The sequence below is a fragment of the Lathyrus oleraceus genome, chromosome 6, assembly GCF_024323335.1.
Source record: "Lathyrus oleraceus cultivar Zhongwan6 chromosome 6, CAAS_Psat_ZW6_1.0, whole genome shotgun sequence".
In the NCBI taxonomy this organism is placed as follows: Eukaryota; Viridiplantae; Streptophyta; class Magnoliopsida; order Fabales; family Fabaceae; genus Lathyrus; species Lathyrus oleraceus.
In genome coordinates, this window is record NC_066584.1 from 96,977,578 (window position 1) to 97,001,742 (window position 24,165).

The window sequence follows — 24,165 nt, forward strand, 5'->3', positions numbered from 1 at the left end:
TCATTCGAGAGATAATAGATAGAGGAGATGTGAAAATATGTAAAGTACCTACACTTGACAATATAGCTGACCCATTGACAAAGCCTCTTGCGCAGCAGAAGCATGATGGCCATACTAGATCAATGGGCATACGGGGTATGCCTGATTGGCTCTAGTGCTAGTGGGAGATTGTTGGTGTAAGCCATAGAGGCCAATACTTTTGGTACTTGTATCGAATTATTTATTAATAATAAAAGGCATTTTCTTTATTATGGTTGATTAATAAAGTCCCTAGAATAGATAGTCCGTTTAATGTATTAAGTGTGACTTAATCATGAGAACACATTAAACATAAGGGCACTATTCTTAAAGTATCCGTAGTTAAGCTTTAATGTGAAGTGGGATAACATTAAAGCATTAAGACTATTATGTTTGTAGACTGATGATCACATCTCATGGATCATGGATAAAGAGTTATCAAGTCTTAAACATAGGTATGAATATTAGGAGTAATATTTATACCGGATTGACCCGCTATGAGAATACTATATAGAAAGTTATGCAAAAGTGTCATAAGTTATTCTCATGGTGATAATAGTGTATACCACTCTTCGACCTGAAACCACTATGGATCCTAGATGTAGAGTCGAGTGCTTTGTTGCTGATCTAACGTTGTCCGTAACTGGATAACCATAAAGACAGTTGATGGGTACTCCACGAAGAATGCTGAGGGACATGAGTGTCCTAGATGGAATTTGCCAATCCTGCGTAACATGATAAATGTCTATGGGCCCAATATTGAACTGGATAAGGGTGACACGGTCTATACCTTGTGTTCAATATAGACATAAGGGCAAAGGGGTAATTATACACATAATTATTATCATAAGAGGTTTTGTCAGATCACATGACATTTTCGTGACTTGGGTAGCAGTGATGTGTTGCTAGATACCGCTCACTGTTTATTATGTTAAATGCGTGATTTAATATAATTGCCAACGCCGCGAAAACCTATAGGGTCACACACAAAGGACGGATTGATGAGAGATAGAATAATTAAGGAACATCGTAAGGTACGGTGTACTTAAGCAGAATACGAAATATGGTAAGGTACCAAATACTTAAGTGATTTTGGCATATTATGAGATATGGGCCAAAATGCACTTAAGTGGGCTTTTTGGCTTGAAGCCCACACAAGTGGTTCTATAAATAGAACCCCTTGGATAGAAGCATTGAGACTCTCACTGAGACAGAAAACACAACTGAAGAGTTGGAATTTCGTATCTCTCTCTCACTCAAAGCCTTCATTCATAACAGCTAGCACTGCGATTGAAGGAATCCGTTCGTGTGGACTGAGTAGAGACGTTGTCATCGTTCAACGTTCGTGATCGCCCCGTGGATCTGTATCAAAGGTTTTGATCATTATCAGAGATCTGCACCAAAGGTTTGAATCGCCACAAGAGGTAACGATTCTATCACTGATCATGCCCATTCGTAAGGATCACTAAATGGAGAAATTTTTAAATTCCGCTGCGCCTTGGATGACAATTCTCCTACACTGGTTAGCTACTAAAAGATGAAGGAATTCAAACTGAAGAATCATCGTCCTCATCTTACTTCTATCATACAACTCATGTACAATCCTTCAAAAGAATGCACTCAGTATTTGAATGATCTTTGGAATATTCAACATCAAATGAAGGATCCTCTTTTTCAAGTAACAACAAAGAAGATGAAGAAATTTCTTCAATACTAGAATGAACAAGAGGAGGAGAAACATGAACCTAGAGGAAAAAACTAAAAGAATCATCTTCCAATGAAGACGATGAAATATGCTTAAAGGCGTCCCACGAGGGAGACACTGTTCTAGGTAACAAACCTTCATATGCACAAATGTTTAAAATGAGTGGAGACTTAGTGGAAGAAAATGAAAAACTAAGAAAGTGTACCCTAGATCTTAAGGAATCTTTAAGATACCTTAAGGAAGTCAACAACTCTTTCAAAATAGAGATAACTAAGCTTAGAAACTCGAGAAGAGAATGTAAGCGATGTGTTTCCCTTATAAAATAAGTAGTTGACCTACAAGAAACCTTAGAAAAATTTACCCAAGGAAAAAAGAAGCTTGACCTAATTTTAACTAGTTAAAGATCCTTTTTTAAAAAAATGTTATAGGAAGACTAGATCATAAAGAGACATATCACATATATAAATGCAGTCACTATAAGAGAATGGGTCATTTAGAACCTTTCTATTTTGAAAACTTGAATGAATCTAAAGGTAAACCACCTTAGATCTTTGGTGACTAATGCATATGGACTCAAGAAGATATGGGACCAAAGGTGAAACCTTAGTGTTTTGCAGGTAGGGTTTGCTGCTTGGAATTTTTGACGATTATTATTGAAAGTAGTGCAAAGCAATAGTATACATTTAAAAGTATACATTTGATAAAGTCTTCGATCCCGGAGATGAAGAATGATAGAAAATGCCAATAGTTCTGATCAAAGCATTTCTTTAAGACTCTCTCAAAGCATATGATCCATAATGATCAATTGAATGAATATGTCTATAATGGACTTATTCATTTTGTGGTTTTACCAACTATTGTATACAACGATATGTAGAGAAGGATACACCATTTGGTGTCTTCCATTTTGGGATACTTATTAAGATCTCTTGATAAAGGATGTAAAATTATTTTAAGGTTGAAATAATCATGAAAGTCTGATTAAACCCTTAAAATAATAATTTTAAATATTGTACTCATCAAAATTTAAATGTTTTTAACCCATAAAGATGAGTATTTTAAGTGTTTTATAGATAAGGGGATACAAATAACAACAATGGGTGGTACTAAAACGAGAAAAATCAACATAAGGCCCAATTTGCACCAAGGAGGAAAAAGTATGTAAGCCCAATCGATTAGCATAAAATGATAATCGATTAGAAAAACGTGAAACAACTAATTTCAGATCAGATCCAAGTTTAACGTGTGCCTCAAATAAACCAAATCTTAGCATTTTTTAAGATCTCACAGAGTTTCGAGATATTGGAAAATATAATCAATTAGAACCATAAGTTAATCAATTAGGAGACTCAAAAAAAGGAGAATTTGGATTTGATTTTTGATCAACACAATCTTCACTCAATGCTTCCTTAGTCTAAATACTCAAGAAGCAGGCTATAAATAAGTATACATCTCCTCACATTGTCTTGCATCTCATACTTTCCTGTATATTTTCTTTTGTGAGATCTTTATCTTGTCATATGTATCATCGTGAAGGCCTCCAGTCAAAGACCCATAATACCACCACAGAAAAGAGATACCATCATAGTAGCAATGATGAATAAACATGAAGAAGAAAAGAAAATGATCTTCTAGAAAAAGATCATAAAGTCATGGTTTATAAACGAAACCTTCACGAGAGGATATAAACTATATTCACACATCTGTCAATCCTCACTTAGAGAATTCACAAAAGAACCCAATAAAATATTTCTAGACCTAGTACAATAATTCTACGTCAACCTGAACATTCTTGTTAAAATCGTAATATCATCAGTAAAAAATATGAAGATAACAATTTATAGAGAGTGATTTGGAAGAATGTTTGAGATACCCTTCCTAGAAACACCCTACAAACCTGAAAAGTAGGTTGACTTACATTTCACCTTGATTGGAAGTTTCAACTGCGGTGAAAAGTGCCTGACTACATTTCACTATGGTTGAAATTTCCAACTGTGATGAAATGTAGCATGTTATCTAGTTTTTCACCATGGATTTTAACCCTTGGTGGAAAGTAGCGCACTTACTACCATACTCTTTGTTACCACAGACCACCATCAGTGGTGGAATCCTTCTCCCAACTTTAGTTATAGATAATTTTGTAGTAGTGTGAGAAGCTTATGTGTGTGAGTATTTTGTGTTGTAGTTATCTCCCTCTTTCTTACGATGTTTGAGCATTTATAGTCATCTTAGGCTTGGATTCAAGGCTTCTTGGGATATAGTAACCACTATGGGAATGGGTTGTTAGTTTTCTGAAATTCATGGAGTGTGGTTAAATACATTAACTTCCCATGAGTTGTTGTTGACTCAATATACATTACTCGCACCATCATGCGTTATGGATGGAAACACGAAGGATTCAGGTGACATATTCGAAAAAAGGGCACCATATCCGAAAGTGGGGCGCTTGAACCAACTAAGGGGCGACATGGAATGAACGATAAGCAAAGCGTATGCTTTTATCCATGCTCCCCTAATCCCTTCCAATTACACCATTACACCATTGATTATAGCTAAACATGAAATTTAAAATTTAACATATATTTTTAATGGGTGTTACATCTAGCTTATGTGATGTATATAACTTATATGCTTGAATATCTCCGTGAAATAAAAGTTATAACATGTACTGACATGATAAAGTGTAATAGTTTTGTTTATATTTATAAAATAATATCAAGGGACATGAAGTAATTCATTGACATAATTATGTGGATTCAAATGTCTATGTGAAAGATTGAATATTCACAAAATTTATTAAAGTTTGAAAAATTTTCAGTTCTTTGACAAAAGGATTGATAAGGATATGGTGTCTTTGGGTATAATGTTGAAGATAATAAAGACATCATTAGAGATGTGGAATAATTTTATATCTAATTAATCATCGATGATGAAAATTCAAATCACACTTGATTAACATCAAGTTTTGAGTTTAATGATGAAAGTATGTTATTAAAGAAAGTCATTGAAGTAATTGACAATAGATATATTACAATGGATGAAAGTACTTGGATCATAAGACAAAATGTGATAGGATGAGGTTTTTGTCTTAATAGACATATATCATATATTTGTTGGAATGCAGAATTATGGGTTCATTTCAGATATAGTCTACATATATGAGAATGGAGTGGTGTCACTTCATAGAATTTAAGGGTTTGACTCTTAAATTCTCATGAAAATGATATGATACACAACACCTTATTTAATAATGTGTCATTTTGAAAATTCAATCAATTAAATAGAGATTTCATGTGTGAGTTATACACACTTGTTCTAATGAATAATTGGTTTAAAATTTGTCTACCAATGCATTTGAGGATGAGTGAAAACTTAACTTGTTAAATAGTTGTTCAAATTGTAAGATAGTTTTATTTGAAATCCTGAAATTTTCTTAATAATAAATTTAGATATATTTTAAAGATAATGGAAGGTTGTCGGAGGATTTCCAAAATATATATTTAAAAAAATTAATTCTATAAGTGATTAAAATATAATCAATGTATACTTTTGCATTAAGGAAGAAAGTGGCCTACTAATTGAATTAGTTGGTGTCATTATAATGTCCTCGGTTCTAATTTTGTCGTGGGAGTATTTTTATGTTTTTTTTTTTTAATATTAAAAATAATGCCAAAAGTGCACCCTCTCAAAATCAAATCCCAGACAACACGTATGATGGGGAGGCACGCCTACTTCGAGACCAATACAACATTTCTTGATATTATTGACCATTATTAATATATAACTTTTCATAAATGGTCATCTTAAAATAATTGAAATGATTTTTTTTCTTCGTCAATTGATACATTTTTTTTTTATAAAAAGAGATACTTATTAAGCAGACACAAAAATCAACCTGTTCTAAAAGTAAAAATTATATATATTAAAATCATTTTTTTATGTACAAGAATAAATGATAGAATTTTATTCTTTAAAATATCATTGATCATAAATTTAAAATTTAATGTGAACACGCTCTTTAAAATTTACTTTATACAATTTTCAATTCATATCTTTTCGTACATATTTTGTAACAGACCTCTGCACAAAATCTAATCTATAAAGCTTGGAACATCAGCTTCAAGTTTGTTAAGGCTTGAATGTAAGAGTTTTTCTCAATTCATTCTTTATATATTTAAATCTTACAATATATTGCTAAAAGAATTTGTTGCTGGTGTATTTTAATATATTATATAGTATCGGGCAGATTCTTCCAATAACTTGCATTTTTAAAATGGACTTGGAAACATTTTATTTTTACACCAAATCATAAATGAACCGTCCTAAACACATACATAAGTGGAATAGACATGTATCCAACCAACACTTACTGTGTGTTTATTTTGCAGTCATAAAAATTAATTTTGAATGGATTTATGGTGAATAAAAATGAGTTAAATGTAAAAGAATATAATTCTAATATATTTATAAAAGAAATAAGTGGATAATAAATCCAAGGGTAAAAAATAAATTTGAAAACTTATAAGTTATAAATTTTACCTCTAATTTAAAATCATTTTTAAAATTAAAATTAATTAAACATATCAAAATTAATTTTACACATTCAAATTAATTGTGAGTATTTCAAACCTAAAATGATATATAGATTAATTTAAATAACTTAGACAACAACATGTTGACGAAGACTTAAAAGTGTGTTCTCTCAAAGTTTAAGATTAATTGATCTCTTTGTTAATATTAATCTCCCAAATTAGTGGGTTTGGATATGAATTTAAAAAAACAAAACAAAACAAAAATACAAACAAACTTACAGCCTATCATTTTTACCATGTAAATTTAATTAATTCTTTAATTAAAAATATACTTTTATCATTCCTAATCTATACATTAGTTCGATTAATAATTTTATTGAACACTAAACTCAATCTACTAATATCTATTATCAACTAGTTTATAAATTATTTTTCATAAATTTATCCGACATAAAGTAACTTACAAGGTATCCACTATTATTTTATCTAAAAAAATACAGTAAAAAATCACCAAAAAGTTACCATATTTTTGTTTTAGAAAACTACCCTAACCTCTCCTATATTTAAATTTTTATATATGTCTTCTTAAACTTTCTCATAGATAAGTGAATGGATCCGAAGTAAACATTAAAGGGAAGACATTATCAAGAAAAAGATGAAGAAACTAAAGAGTGTAATTTTCCATAATTTAAGTGGACTACCACAATAAATTACAGATTCATGTCCAAAACACAATGCTAATCAACATGAATTCCTACATAGTTTCCTACAGGAAAGCATAATAACAAGACAAAGTGAAAAGCATAATAGCTCAAATAAATGAAATTGAGACAGTTGATTTTGTGATAAAAGAAAGTGAAATAAGATTGCAGAGTCATAAAAGTCATCAATCGGTAACTATATTCTATTGCAGCTTCAAATGTCAAGCAAAACACTAGTAGAAATTCTTCAAATAACTCTAATTTTAACATCAAAAATGGTCATTTTTAAGATAGATTAGGTGTGTACAGAAACTATAATGAAAACCAGAAAATCAACTAGAACAAAAATTGAATTGCAGATACAGTAACAAACAAATTAGGCAACCTTAAAGTTCCAATAATTCAAATAAAAGGTCTACAAATGCAACTAGAAAACAATCCTAGCCTAAGCTTTGATTGCATACTTTCTTAATGGAAAGTATATCTCCTTCTTCTTCTCTCGCTCTGTCTTCAACGATGCCTGCACCAATCAAGACGATGGTAAGATGAAGCAAACTAACCAATGAAAGTAATGATTGAGAAATTTAACAAGGGGAATGCCAAAAAGAAAATTGCCTACACCAACGACGATGGAAAGATAAAGCAAACTAACAAATGAAAGAAATGATTGAGAAAATTTACAAGGGGAACGCCAACAAGAAAATTGCAACAAAGGTTTTATAAAAGGTCCATGAAATCTAGGTTGCATTTATTTGAGTACAATTTTGGACTAGACTAAAGTATCAAGAATCGCCCTATCTAAAACCCTATCTACACCGTCTAATGCAACTAATGAAGCATTATTAGAGAAACTCAATGATGAAAAATTGATTTTGACAAGTTGGGGGTATAATTGATTAAGACATGTTTGGTTTCACTCAAGTATAATATAATTGATTTACACATTCATTGATTATGATTTGAAGCTATAATTTGGAGTTTTCGTTTCTAGAATTGTTTTACAGACTAAAGCTATTGTTCAATCGGTCTTCGATGAATGCATCATATCATAAGTAACTTCGGGGCGTAATCAATTTAAGAGAATCAACTATCTTCAAAATCAGTATCATCACCACCAAACCAACCACACTCTAAACCAAATGCAAATACCTGATTTTTGGTAAGCCGTCTTCGAATGGCACGGGTCTTCTTGGGACGAAGATCGAGTGGCAAATACTTCTTATTCTTGTATACTTCTCTAAGTGCAGCTTTCTGCTTCTGTGAAATCACTGTCAACACTTGTGCTATCGAAAGCCTAACAACTTTACTGAAAAAACAAACAAAAACACGTTTACAAAACGCGATTACCAAATAATCAATAAAAAAGAATCAAAATAAGCGAATTAGTATTTCGTATGATTTACATTTTGGATAGCTTATTCGGTGCGCCGCCGGTGACTTTCGCCACTCGGAGCAAAGCAAGCTCCGCCTTCAGATCCTTCAGCTGGTTCAGCAAATCCGCTTTGGTTTTGTTCCTCAACTCGTACACCTTAATCCTCGCTTCAACACATTCAAAATTCCATTTAGATCAAAGGTTGAAAATTTTCACAAGTTAAAATCATTGCTGAATTGAAATTCATATCCTTACCCATTTCTCTGATCCAAGCGCAGCAATGCAGTGATAGTGAAAAACGGAAGAAACCCTAAAATTGATATCGTTGAAACCAATTTAATGATGATGTGTTATATAAGTTAAACGGGTTGGGTCAGAATATGGGCTCGAGAGGTATTTTTGCACTCTCTTTTATATCCGACACCCCATATAATTACCTAATTTCAAAAGTATTTTCGCTAAAATTTGAATCAAATTTATATATATTTTTTAAAATAACCATTTTTTTCAAATTAAATACGAAAATAACCAAGTTTTCAGAAAATTTTTCAAAATAACCATGTTTGGGAGAGGATGCGCCGGGGGAGTTGGCGCATTCCTTAAAAAATTTTAAAATTTTAGGGCAGGCGTCAGACGTATTGGCGCCAATGCATTGGGCTCCTAAAGGAGGAGCCAATGCAATTGGCGACTGCTTGGGCCTCCTAAAGGAGGCGCCAAGGGGAGTGGCGCCCTAGTATCCCTCCTAAGGGAGGCGCCAATAGGCATGGTGCCTTAGTCTCCCTCCTAAGGGAGGCGTCAATAGGCATGGCGCCTTAGTGTGTGTGTGTGTGTGAAAGGTGCCACTTTTTGTGGCGCCTATGTGTATTGTCGGATTTATCTTTCGTCTCTATAAATACCATCACCTTGCATACATTTATTTTCACTCAAATTCATCTCCTAGTCTAGTCCAACCATCAATTTTACTTTTCTTTGTTTTAACAATGTCTACATACATTCAGAAACGAAATGCTGATGTAATATTTTTTGCCATTGCGGCTCCGATACAGGTTTGACTTTGGAACACAGATACGTTTGAACGTCTTAATCGGACGTTGTATAGTTGGTTATGTCGCATCCGCGAAAAACAACCGGCGGGCTGAAACAAAAACAACACAGAGCCGCCACCGTGCGTTATTTATCCCAAAGAGGGAAAGGAAACGCTCGAAGTAAACCTGGAAAAAGCATGGTCTCGCGACCAAAGAGAATGGGATCGGGAGTCGGTTATACGAAGGGAAGGTATTAGCACCCCTACGCATCCGTCGTACTCGACGGGATCCACGCTCAAAAGATAGGTTAAGGTTGCTAAACACAAAACATCACACACACACTGAAGGCAACACAGGTGGAGGAAGAGGGGAGAGGGCTCGCTAGGATATCGCATCCTATGCCTACGTATCTCGTCTGGAATGAGAATCAGAGCTGTCGTAGTTCGGCTCACGCACGCCAAACAAAACACACACAAACACAGGCAAACCTGGAACCTGAACGCCAATCGCTGGACTTACATAAGCTTCCGAACCAAACAAACACAATCAGGATACGGACAACCAATCGCTGGTCTTACACACAAGAAGAAACAAACAACAACAAGTTACTAAGGAGTCAGGCACTCGAGCCTAGCAATTGTCAAGCAAACACACACAAAAAAGAAAAAAAGTGCCCTGAGAGACCTCGCACGGTCTCCTGCCTACGTACCTCATCTGGTATGAGGATCAGGGCGACGTAGTTCCCCTGAACGGGAAAGAAATTCTCACCTAACCAGATACAAAGGGAGACACACTACTAGGGAGATGGACTTGAGCCTAGATGTTATCATGCATCATTGCCCTATGTTATGGTTTCTATCCTAACTTGCACAGGCAGCAAGCTAATCCTAAACAGGCAAAACAATCAAAGCAAACAATCACAAATAACACACACTATATCCAAACAGAGGTGGCTCAAACAAGGGTTAGACTGCCAAACCAAGTCAATTGTATCAGGGTGATGTTAGCTCTTAACCCTGACATTGAGAGTCAGGGTGAAGCCAGATGAAAGGTGAGTGAGGGGTGTGCCTCACAGCTCTTATCCCTGGCCTGGGAGAGCTTCAGACAATGAAGTGTGGGTCCAGAAAGTAGGGACCCTTCTACACTTATGACACTGACTCAACTGTACAACTATACATGGATCTTGGATTAGGATCCACAAGGCATCAACATGTAATGTGAGCCAAGGGACGACTCAACAGATTAGCAGGAGGTGGATTACACACCTCTTGTGTCTGCCAATTGCCTTAACAAAGGTCTTTTCCTGCTTGGGGACAAAAATAAACAAGCACAAACATTGCCTCTTAAGGAGGACTTCAGACAGTTGCCTGGCCAAGTAACGGGCCAGGTCTTCCAGACTACATGGAGAAAAGAAATTCTACCTCAATCGGTTTATACAACCAAGCAGCAGCACAGAGCAAGTTCAAAGATGAAATATTAGCAACTAATGTACCTGAAATCAATCAAATATAATCAGTACACCAATCACAAAGTCAAAACAGACAAGATGAGAACCAACAGTCAACACAATCAGACAATGCACTATGCAAAGCACAATCAACTCAAGTGAGCCAAGCATCCTACAAAATAAACCAAGTTAGTCCATAACAAGCATATAAACCAAACTCAATCAACTTGAATTAATCTCCTTAAAGCATTTGCTTCTTCAACCTGAAAATCACATTCAAACATGAGAAACAAGACCACTAGGACAAGCCTAGGGTCCAAAGGAGATGAAAAATTCAAAACAGCAAGTGAAAATTAACCAAAACCAAGATTAATCACTCCAGAATAAAGTCCAATTGGTCTCACATCAAAACTATGCACCAAATCTATTTTATGAACAAAACATGTCAAACTATGCACTTTGGAATCACATTGGAACAAACAGAATGATCACAATCAAACCAATACCAAAATAGCCCAATAAATTCCCAGAAAATTCAAGCTTAAACAGAACACATTCAATGAGCAACATATCAAATTTCATGCTATTTGGACCAGAGGAAGTATGGAAATTAAATTCACTAAGTCAAGTCATGCTTATACAAGTCCAAACAAGGCCACAAATCATGTATCAACTTTAGGCAAGTGTAAAACAGAAATGGCATAGGATAAATGAACCACACCAAATCCAAAATGAAATTAAACATGTTAAGAATCAATCCACAAAGTTTCAGCTTCATGTGATAAGGCATGGGAATTTCACAAGTCATGTAAGTTGAACACTCCACAAAAGTTCAAAAAATGACTAAACAGCAAAGGAAATCCCAATCAAATAGGAAATGAATCAAAGAAATCTACAAAAATTCATGCTCAAACTAGACATACAGAAGTAGTCACATGCAAAATATTAGAGCAATTGGCATAGCATAAGCATGGAAATTAAAATCAAGAACATGAACAAAGCATAGTGTGACATACATTGTCACACTCATGAAGATCACATCATATCTCCTAATCCAGAAATGCAAAATTAGCAAACCATATACCAAAATCACCAGGAATGAGTGTAGTTTAAGCACACAAAATTTCATGAATTTCTAATGATGCATCATCATTTTATGAGCAAAAGAGTGAGCATGGTGCACAAAGGACACATTCAAACAATCCCTAGCCAAATAATTTTTCCACACGTGCACAATATGATTAAAAATCACCAGAAAATAGAGCACATCACAAGGAGAATGGCATAAAAAATTGCATCAAATTTGGATCATTTTTGAAAGAGTTATGGATTTTTAAAGATGAATGATCAAAATGAAATAAAAATGAAAAGGAAAAATGATGAAATGATTTAAAATGCTGATAATGGCAATTTGGTAAATATGCGGCCACTTAAGTGAAACGCTGCGTTTCACTTAAGGGCGTGGCATCGCGCTAGTGGACAGAAGCCGCAGGAAACACCATTCAAAAACTGAAACCAGGCAAAATGGATCAAACGCTATCTGAAGCGTGTTCTTCATCATGTTCATCAACTCATCATTCCAGAAAATCACCATGAACAAATTCTCACTAAAATGGACAAATCATATATCACTGAACTCGTCTAAACACGTACATCAAGAATATCCACATGATTTAACCTAATTCCTAACATGCTGAACAAATCGATCCAAAGAAACTTTGACATCAAATCTTAAATTCCAGATTTCTCACTCAATTCTTAATGAAATTCAAAACCACAAGTTGTAACGTGCTCTATGATCTAAGACCTACACAAACCATATCATAATTTTGAGAATTAGCTCGGTCGAATTCTAACCTTTTGGATGATGCAGGTCTTGATGCGTGTGTTTCAAGGTCCAAAAGCTGAAAACAGATGATGCTTGATGCTTAGGAAGGTGATTGAAACAAGTATTTCAGCTCCAGCGCGCTCCAGATTCAAGAATCCTCAAACTGCCATGGATGTTCTTGGATGCAACAGTTCCAATTCCTCAATGTTTTTGCCAAGATCTTGCTTAACAGTTCTTCACAAGTGCCTGTAGATGATAGATCATACAAAAACAAGCAAGATAGATGATGAATTTCAATGAAAATGATGGAAAAAGTGTGAAAAAGTTTGAAGAAAATTGAGAGAATTTGATGAGTTTTCTGTTAGATCTGAGATTGTGAATTGTGATTATGCAATTTCTGTTATGATTAATGCTTTATACCATGTGCTAATCAACTTGCTAATCAAGATTAGGCAAGTCCAAGTGAATTAGCAAAGTGCAATTTTCATGTGTTTTGGCCAAAATGTCCTTTTCTAATTCAGCCAATGTAACAGTGCCAATGCAGTTCAAGCAAGTCATATTTGATGTTTGTGATGTGTTGGAAAAGGTTTGAAATGCAAATGCCTTGTATTTTTGAAAATCACTATTTTTCCCACCAATTTTTAAATGGTTCACTTGAAAAATGACCTTTTTATGTGCAGGTTTTTAATGAAATGTGATGATGCATCATGAAAGTTCATGTCAAATGTGGTTTGCTCAAAAAAGAATCACCCAATTTGGCCTTTCCATTCAAAAGTTATGCCACTTTGAAATTCAACTTTTTTGGACAATGATCAATCCATAACTTGCCAACCACACATGAGAAATTCATGTTCTTGGACTTTTTGGAAAGGTGAGAGCAAGATCTACAACTTTCATGTTGAACAAAATTTCATTTGAAACATTTTTGGACACGTAATTTTGAGGAGAACAACTTTCCATTTTTGGCAATTTTCAATTACAAGTCACTTTCTATTTTTGGAAAGTTTCCATCTGACTTTATTTTCTTCATTCTTGATGTTTGAAATGCCAAATGAAACTTGTCTAGACATGAATGAAGTGTCTCTAACTCTCTCCCACCTCCAAGTCCATCAATTCAGGCACAGTTGACCACAGTTGACTTTTCTGACTGATAGATGAATTTCAGCTTGATTGATCAAATTGAGCCTCAAACTCCTGATGAAATGGCTCAATGATGAAACCCTAGCTTCCATAAGCTCAATATAACCATATGATGATCCCCATATCCATTGAAAACCTCATCTCCTTGCTAAGTCCTGATTGGCCCAATACAATTGATTAGGGTTGACCAGAGGTCAAAACCCTAATCTCAAGGTATCTGATCAATCTCTTGGTGATGACAAGACCATGATGATGGTGATGTACCATTTCAACCAAGATGATGCTCAATCTCCTTGAGAATAAAAAAAACCCTAATTTGAATCACACACCCTCAGATGGATAGTGATCAATTCAATGAAACCCTAGCTTGCATCTCAACCTCTTTATCTTCTGATCAAGACCTAGGAGGATGACTTGCTCAATGTAGCCACATGATAAGCAATTATGCAATGCCTAATGACCTACAAAATGATATGCAATGCTCAAGCTAGTCCCAAGAGAGGAGGGCAAATTTTGAGGTGTTACAGCTGCCCCTATTCAATCCACTGTGAACCTGTCGATATGAATAGCCTCGGCTTTCAGATGATCAGGATGAAGAGTGATTGAATACCAAGAACAGACGAACAATTTGCACTCTGATGAGAAAATAATTAACAATGCCTGTCAGAATCGGCAAAGAAACAATCTTGAAGAAAAATCCGTCTGGTACGGAGAAAGTCGGCCGGAATACCGAAACAGAAATGTCGACCTATATACCAAAATAAATGGTAACGCAGGGATAACCATGGCCTGAACACCACATATCCGCTGGGCATTATTATCTCTCTTTTTTTTTAATGCTTTTCTTGAACCCCAAAAATTTTCTCTTTTTCGTTTTCTTGAACCCCGAAATTCTCTTTCGCGCAAATGATCCCAGATCACTGCATTTGAACCCCGACATCTTGTTTGCCAAAATAATGAACCCCGTTCTCCATTTGAACCCCAGTCGCCTGACGATAACTTGTGATCGCCATTGTGAACCCCGTTCTCCAGAAAATACCGCAACATTTCCCTTTCTCCATTTGAACCCCGCTCTCCAGAAAATGCCTCAACATTTCCCTTTCTCCATTTGAACCCCGTTCTCCGCTTTCTTGTGGTAATTCCGCTGGCAACATCGGAAATAACACCAAACACCACTCTGAGGGCGACATATCAGAGGGTACACCTTCACAAAAGGAAGGTAACATGTGCATCTCTTCCTCAGAAGACACCCATAACGACCTCTGTTGGCCTCAGCCAAAGTCTAAGGTGACACATGAACAGAAGATAATCCTGCGGACCTCATCCCGGATATAATATCTTCAACTCCAATCTCCATTTGGACCCCGTTCTCCAGAAAATGCCTCAACACTTCCTTTTCTCCAATTGAACCCCGATCTCCAGAAAATGCCTCAACATTTCCCTTTCTCCAATTGAACCCCGATCTCCAGAAAATGCCTCAACATTTCCCTTTCTCCATTTGAACCCCGATTGTCGCGCTGATCGCGTAACGTCCTTTGATTTTATTCCCATCTCCGTCCGACGGAAAAATTTCCTCCAGTATCGCACTACTGGGGAACATTGCTGATCTGACGTCATGATGCTAAACTCCTCAGAGTAACATCTTCACCATCCGACAAAACCAAATCTTCAAGTGATAACCACGGCTTGAATCGCGCTGATCGCGTAACATTTCCATTCTGTCCGACGAAAAAGTCTCCTCCAGTATCGCACCACCGGGGAACATTGCTGATCTGACATCATGATGCTAAACTCCTCAGAGTAACACCTTCAACCAGACACTGACTGATGACTGGGAAGAAACTCGACGTTTACTGGACATCGAACAATGATGTTTACTTGACACCAAAGAAAACTCGACCAAACATTGACTGATGACTGGGAGGGAACTCGACGTTTACTGGACATTGAACAATGATGTTTACTTGACACCAAAGAAAACTCGACCAGACATTAACTGATGACTGGGAGGAAACTCGACGTTTACTGGACATCGAACAATGATGTTTACTTGACACCAAAGAAAACTCGACCAGACATTGACTGATGACTGGGAGGAAACTCGACGTTTACTGGACATCGAACAATGATGTTTACTTGACACCAAAGAAAGCTCGACCAGACATTAACTGATGATTGGGAGGAAACTCGATGTTTACTGGACATCGAACAATGATGTTTACTTGACACCAAAGAAAACTCGACCAGACACTTACCGATGACTGGGAGGAAACTCGACGTTTACTGGACATCGAACAATGATGTTTACTTGACACCAAAGAAAACTCGACCAGACATTAACCAATGACCGGGAGGAAACTCGACGTTTACTGGACATCGAACAATGATGTTTACTTGACACCAAAGAAAGGATATTACAGGGATCGACATGACACTTACTGGTGTCGCAGGGATGACATCCACATTTGTCAAAACCAGGCAGACGCTTGCCGGGGACTAACTGGGAAATACTGTTGCCCCAAAATCACAATGCTGAACTCCTTAGAGTAACACATTCCAACTTCCGGCAAAACCAAATCTCAAGCGGTAACCACGGCTTGAATCGCGCTGATCGCGTAAGATTTCCCATCTCTGTCCGACGGAAAAGTCTCCTCCAGTATCGCACTACTGGGGAACATTGCTGACCTGACGTCATGATGCCAAACTCCTCAGAGTAACACCTCCAAATTTCTATCTCGCACGACAGAAATCTCCTCCAGTATCGCACTACTGGGGAATATCGTTGACCTGACGTCACGATGCCAAACTCCTCAGAGTAACACCTCCAAATTTTTATCTCGCACGACAGAAATCTCCTCCATTATCGCACTACTGGGGAATACCGTTGACCTGACGTCACGATGCCAAACTCCTCAGAGTAACACCTCCAAATTTCTATCTCGCACGACAGAAATCTCCTCCATTATCGCACTACTGGGGAATACCGTTGACCTGACGTCACGATGCCAAACTCCTCAGAGTATCAACTTCACTGACCGGCAAAACCCATTCTTGGATGGTAACCACGACTTGGGGTTAACTTATGCTTGCAATGCTGATGTTGATCTTCATTTCCATCTCTGTCCGACGGAAAAGTTTCCTCCAGTATCGCACTACTGGGGAACACTGCTGACCTGACGTCATGATGCTAAACTCCTCAGAGTAACATCTTCACGTTTGGACAAAACCACCTCTCAAACGATAACCACAGCTTGAGACTGGCTTATGCTTGCAATATGATGCATGATTGATTTTTCTGCGTAATGCTCCATAATTATAGAAATGTTACGCGATTTATTATGCAATATGCTATGCTTATTCTACATGATGAATGTATAAAAAGTATCCCCCTCAAGGGACTCTTCTTGGGGAGCTCGAGGCACTCTGCTGAGGAACTCGCCAACACTCCAATTTCCACCCTGCTGGGGAACAGCACTGCCGCTGGGAAAAGGCAACCCTTGCTGGGGATAATATCTCCTTTGCACCCGGTCCGCTTGGGGAATTGCTGGGGAAGGAACCACCAACGCATTCTGTGGGAATACAACAGTCTTTGACTTGTTGGGGATATAACACTCCAGACTCTGCTTGGTACACCACCGCTCACAGATACCTCTGCTGGGGAAATTGCCACCTTCAGTCCTGGCGACTGGGGAAGCATCAATCTAAAACCTGCTGGGGATAACCATCCTGACCCTGTTAGGGAATCCACAGACCTTAAATCTGCTGGGGAATTAGTCGTTCCGACTCTGCTTGAGGAGGTGAGGAAAGTCCGGTACCGAACACTCGTCGACTCGTCGAACCATGGTATTCATATCCAACTCCCATGTCAGCTTTCCAATTTTGAGAACTCCCAAACTCGTCTGGACTTTTCTGATTCATCACCTTGTATTCCCGACTGCTCCGCGCTCGACGGAGAGCGAACTCCTGGGATTTATACAGACTTTTCAATTTTCAGACTTTGAAGAGTCTTCTTGGTTAATTCTCAAGGATCGTCGTACGTCCTTCGCCGTCCCTTTTCACCATTTTTCCATCCATTCGTCCCTGACTGGACTCCGTGGGGATTGCTTCGTCAAAAGCTTCCACATCACAACCTGCAAGTGAGGGAAAATACCTAACAGTACCTGCAGAAGAGATCGTTAGATAAAACCGTGCCCCAGGCGTGTCAAGATTTCAACACTTGGGTCACTCAACCTTCCGAATAAGATTTCAAGCTTCAATCTTATAAACATGCATTGGAAGGGACCTGTATGTCTTAAAATGCAAGATTCTTTATCAAAATAATTGGATGTTTTTGCAATCAAAGCGGTAATGGAAAACAAAAACAAAACTATTTGACTGAATATGCATTTTATTGATTGAAAAAAGTGTGGCTCAAATTGAGCAATACAAAGGAAGCAATTCCTGAAAAGAGGTAATCGCGCACAAAAGGAAAAATCTATCCTAATGGCAATGTGAAACCCGTGATCTCATCGAGTTCCAACTCAGTTACACCCCATATGTCCTCAGACTCTCCGTGCTTTCTGCCTTCTGAACAAGACGATTCTGATTGATCCCTACCGGGTATTATCCATGATGCTTTAACCAAAGCGCAAACGATCATGCCAGACGCAGTTGTTCGTTTCAATCCCTCTTTTGCCTAGACCACCTTTTCAGGTTTTCAGTCCACCGGGATACCCTTTCTTGCCCAAGTCGCCTTTTCAGGTTTTCGACTTGCCGGGTGTACATTTTTCATTTTTATCCCTAATTTTTGCCCGAACCTTTTCTTTCTGTTTTTTGGTTCGCCGGGATGCCCTTTCTTGCCTGGACTATTTTATTCTTTTCGTCCAACGGGTCTCTTTATACGAAGTATTTTTTAACTGCGTCCGCATTCACAGGGGATGGAAAATCCTCGCCATCCATGGTCATCAACAACAAGGCTCCTCTAGAGAAAACCTTCTTGACCACGAATGGACCTTCATAATTGGGTGTCCATTTGCCCCTACGATCGTTTGAGGAGGAAGGATCCTTTTCAGCACCATATCACCTACGTGATACACCCGAGGTCGTACCTTTCTGTCAAAAGCACGCTTCATCCGCTGCTGGTATAACTGCCCATGACAGATGGCTGCTAACCTCTTCTCTTCTATTAGGCTCAACTCTTCGTACCGGGTCCTTACCCATTTCGCCTCTTGCAACTTCACGTCCATCAGGACTCTCAAAGAGGGAATTTGAACCTCAACCGGTAATACTGCTGCCATCCCATATACCGCTGGAAAGACGTTGCCCTAGTAGGCGCACCGAGGTTCGATACCCAGTATACAAGCTTCGTACTTGCCACATTGTCGGCGCATTTGGTAAACTCCGCTTCCATTCCTGTCAATGGCCCCATCAGACATCAGAATTCGTTCGGATTTGGGGTCAGGCCCCTCCTCCGGGATCGGTTACTCCCAATCTTTCGATTTGAGCACCTCGAGATGTCCTCATCAGGGAACTCAAACTTCCTTGGTTGATAATCCTCAATGGGTTGCTGGGCGAGGTAATCCGACAATACACTCCCCTTTATTGCTTTCAGCGAGGTATACTGAATATCGTATTCAATCAAAATCATTGGCCCTTTCGCAACCCGTCCGGTCATTGCTGGCTCTTCAAAAATCTACCTGATCAGATCCATCTCGAAATCCACAAAGTGGTATGAATCAGCATATACTGTCTCAGTCGGCGAGCAGCCTATGCCAAAGTACAACAAGTTTTCTCGAGCAGTGAATGTATTGTTTCACAGTCGGTAAACTTTTTGCTAAGGTAAATTGCATGCTCTTTTCGACCAGACTCGTCATGCTGCCCCAATACACACCCCGTAGACCCCTCGAGGACCGTCAAGTACAGATTAACAGTCTCTTTCTATAGGGAGGCAACAGAATCGGAGGTTCCTGCAACTTATTCTTTTACCATTCAATGCCCCTTGGCAATCATTATTTCACCTGACCGTTTGATTTTTTCTTTTCTTTCCTTTTTTTCAACTTGAATGGGTTCCCACGTGGCTGTTAGATGAGATGTGAACCATGAAATGTGGTTCAATCTACCTAAGAGACCACGAACCTCTTTTTCTTTTCTCGGTTCAGGCATTTTTTTTAGCAGGATCAACCTTGATTCCTCTCTTACAATGAACCCCAACATCTTACCGGACCGCACTCTGATAGTGCACTTATCTGAATTCAACCTCAGTTTGAATTATCTCAACCAATCTACTCAGCTTGGCCAGATCTACCAGATGCCCCTCTTCTGTTTGGGACTTTGCTATCATGTCATCAACATAGCATTTGATTCCATGATGAATCATATCATGACACAAAGTCATTCTAATACGTGGCATCGGCGTTCCGCTTCTCTAGAGGACAGTCTCTTTCCATGGTAGCTTGTGCACAACGACATCGGTATCCGACCCTGGCATATCCTGACACAACCAGGCGAGGGTATCCACATGCTCTTTCAACAAGGCTACCATTCTGCTCTCGACTTGCCTCTGAAGCGGCTCCCAATTTTCACTTCCTTTCTGACCTCGGCGGTATACGGGTTAACAAGCTCAATCGCTCCTCATGCGGCCGAATCACCTTCTCCTCTTATTTCAACAACCTGGCTAATCCCAGCAGATCACAATCTTCTTCGCCTTCTTCTTCGGCATGATAGATCGGATTGTCGAAGTCATACAGAGGTGTAACCGATTTGTTATCAACGAGATCCGGAGGATTATTGTTCGAAGTCGGAACGAGACAAATCAAAAAAAAGGGGAAAAGTGAAAACAAACATTGCCATTTTTATTATTTTTTTAAACTGCAAAAATAAATGAAAAACAGGGAACACCGCTTTTAATTTGAAAAACATCCGTTTATTTATGATGCAAAATGTTGCAAAATGAAACATGAGGTGGCCCTTACAATGAACCATTACGTGTCGGGCAACACGCAAGGCTTTCATGTAGATAAAATCAAAAACAGAAAAATTACTCTTCCAGTAGAATGACAGTGATGATCTTTTTTTAGGCCTTCTAGTTCCGGACTTCCATCCCTGGTACGCATGGTTTTATCCAACCCTCAAACTCGCAGTCACTGTCAGTTTCTTCACCTACCGCACAGGCGTGACCTGGATCTAGCATTCCAGCACTGACAAATGTGAACGGTGGACGGCGTCCTCTGTTTCGTCTAGACGATTCTTGATCTGGCTGATAGCCAACCCCGAACATATCCGCCTTCACCACAATGCCTATGGTCTTCCCCCAGCCTGGGATCCCTCCATTTCTCACCACTTCCACAACCTGTTTATAAGAAGAAATGGACGGCTTTTTCTCTTTCTCAACCCCAATGGCATTTTCCACCCTGACGGTTTCAGCTGCCAGGCTGGGTGCTTTACACCTCACATCGTCCATTTCTACTTCAATTATTCTCTGGATTGCTTCCCCAATCACTACACACTCCTTTGTGGCGACAGCCGCACAACAGTTATCGACACCAGGGAAAGCCCCACTCTTCATCGGACGCTTCTGAACCACAGACATTGGAATTTTCAACTGATCCTCGTTTATCAGCCCAATCGTCCTCCTATCCTCAGCAATTGCACTCATCCCCATCTGACCAATCGCGGGCATGTGATTAGCATTAACATTTAGAGATTGTGCAAAATTAATGGCCTTGGAATCCACTAGGTCCTGGACAATATGCTTAAAAGCTTTACAATTCTCCACATTGTGTCCAGGGGCACCAGAGTGAAATCCACATTTGGCATTCTCATCATACCCGGCAGGCCTCTGATTAGGTTTCAACAGAGTCAACATCCTTGGCCGCACCAATCCAAGATCCTTCAACCTCTTCAACAGAAGAGCATACGCCATGGGTGGCCTATCAAATTGACGATCAACCCCCTTTCTTCTCACTTGGTTCCCAGCTCTCTGTGCTCTCTGTTGAGGTGGCTGATGTCGCTGTGGTGCAGGTGAATTACCAACAGGAATGGTTACAGTGGCAGCATAAGGGTGGTAACGATCCTTACCGTGTTCTCTTTTTGCTTGCACACCACCTGGTTCAATCTCCTTCTTGAGCTGACCATTGTCAGGGGGCTTCCTTACCACGGCGCCGGAGGGGTTGTTTACTTCGGATGACGAAACCTTTCCCTGAACTTTCTCCTTGATCATCCAGCCTTCAATCCTTTCCAATCTCCCCGCCATGGCTTTCTGTCCCAAGGCAAGCCCTTGCACAACACTGAACAACTCCCTCATCATCTCTTTTAGTTTGAGAATGTCGGCGTTGGGTGGATCCATCAATTCGGATTTGCTGAGTCTGAGAGGGTATCTGAACGGAAAAGTTGTGCGCACCAGTTAGATACTGATACCTACAAAACAGCAAACAGGTTAACATGCATGAATGCAACGTCTATCCATATGAGGAAGATTCCGTCCTTTGATTCTGGTTTCATCGAGACGGATAATATTTCATCAATAACATTCTGACATCAGGATGTCTCTCAACCAGATTCTTAATCAGTAATACTCCCCATATGGCTAGGCATAGGTTAGGTGCAGATGAATGCAAAATGGGAATGATGCTGATGAGTGAATGCAATGCATTGTGCCATCCTCCGAGTCATCTGATCATCTGTTGTACTGAGCCCGATCTTTGAACTAATCACAACCATCTGAGGTACTGATTAACCATAAATCCCACTCAAGGGTTCCGAAATAAACGAAACTGAAAGGTACATCACCATCATCATCAAACAATCTCTGAACAGATAACCACAACAATCTCTGAATCGGCCCGGGGAATCCTGAAATAAACGGATCCCCACTGATAAATAACACGGACATCACTTCGGCGTCTCGGCAAGAAATGCCCATAAATCCGGCTTATAAATAGGACTCTGATCAACGGAACCAAAAGTCACCATCAAAGTCACCATCTGTACCTGTAATAAAGATCATTCCCTCCCCACTCACGGGTGTCATCTAGGCCAGGGTAAGGTCGAGAGAAACGCAACATAAATAACCTTTCACAGAATATCATCATGTACACACCCGAAGTATGTAACGATAATATCCCATCAGGGTCTGAACTGCTCGTGATGTCAATGTTCCGCTAAGTGGCACATACCACCCGCTTCCCATGAATCACTCTATTCCTAGGTTTCCTAGATTTCACTCATAGCCTGGGTATTGGGCCTTTTACCTCGAGTAACTCCCACCCCATCAGAGAGACAACACAACACAGCCAGATGAACAGATGAATATGAATGAATGCAAACATAAATGCAAACAATAAATAAATGAATGCAATAAATGAAACAACAAAAGCAACCAAACCCTATCCTAGAGAGCGCTAGGACTGACTCGCTTAGGGAAGATGGACCAGCAAGAGGTCAACATCCCCAGCAGAGTCCCCAGCTGTCGCATCCGCGAAAAACAACCGGCGGGCTGAAACAAAAACAACATAGAGCCGCCGCCGTGTGTTATTTATCCCAAAGAGGGAAAGGAAATGCTCGAAGTAAACCTGGAAAAAGCATGGTCTCGCGACCAAAGAGAATGGGATCGGGAGTCGGTTATGCGAAGGGAAGGTATTAGCACCCCTACGCATCCGTCGTACTCGACGGGATCCACACTCAAAAGATAGGTTAAGGTTGCTAAAACAAAACATCACACACACACACTGAAGGCAACACAGGTGGAGGAAGAAGGGAGAGGGCTCGCTAGGATATCGCATCCTATGCCTACGTATCTCGTCTGGAATGAGAATCAGAGCTGCCGTAGTTCGGCTCACGCACGCCAAACAAAACACACACAAACACAGGCAAACCTGGAACCTGAACGCCAATCGCTGGACTTACATAGGCTTCTGAACCAAACAAACACAATCAGGATACGGACAGCCAATCGCTGGTCTTACATCCATATCCCGACACACAAGAAGAAACAAACAACAACAAGTTACTAAGGAGTCAGGCACTCGAGCCTAGCAACTGTCAAACAAACACACACAAAAAAGAAAAAAAAGTGCCCGGAGAGACCTCGCACGGTCTCCTGCCTACGTACCTCATCTGGTATGAGGATCAGGGCGACGTAGTTCCCCTGAACGGGAAAGAAATTCTCACCTAACCAGATACAAAGGGAGACACACTACTAGGGAGCTGGACTTGAGCCTAGATGTTATCATGCATCATTGCCCTATGTTATGGTTTCTATCCTAACTTGCACAGGCAGCAAGCTAATCCTAAACAGGCAAAACAATCAAAGCAAACAATCACAAATAGCACACACTATATCCAAACAGAGGTGGCTCAAACAAGGGTTAGACTGCCAAACCAAGTCAATTGTATCAGGGTGATGTTAGCTCTTAACCCTG

At 39.0% G+C, this 24,165-nt stretch overlaps 1 protein-coding gene across 1 annotated transcript; it reads right to left on the reverse strand.

The window, feature by feature from the left end:
- Positions 1 to 7,288: 7,288 nt before the first annotated feature.
- On the reverse strand, positions 7,289 to 8,729 carry LOC127092330 (60S ribosomal protein L35). Its single transcript, XM_051031180.1, has 4 exons — positions 8,584 to 8,729; positions 8,360 to 8,495; positions 8,106 to 8,262; positions 7,289 to 7,476 (listed from the first exon to the last, which is right to left on the reverse strand). The coding sequence occupies exons 1-4, from the start codon at positions 8,585 to 8,587 to the stop codon at positions 7,402 to 7,404; spliced, it is 372 nt and encodes a 123-aa protein (XP_050887137.1). The 5' UTR covers positions 8,588 to 8,729; the 3' UTR covers positions 7,289 to 7,401.
- Between the last annotated feature and the right edge of the window lie 15,436 nt (positions 8,730 to 24,165).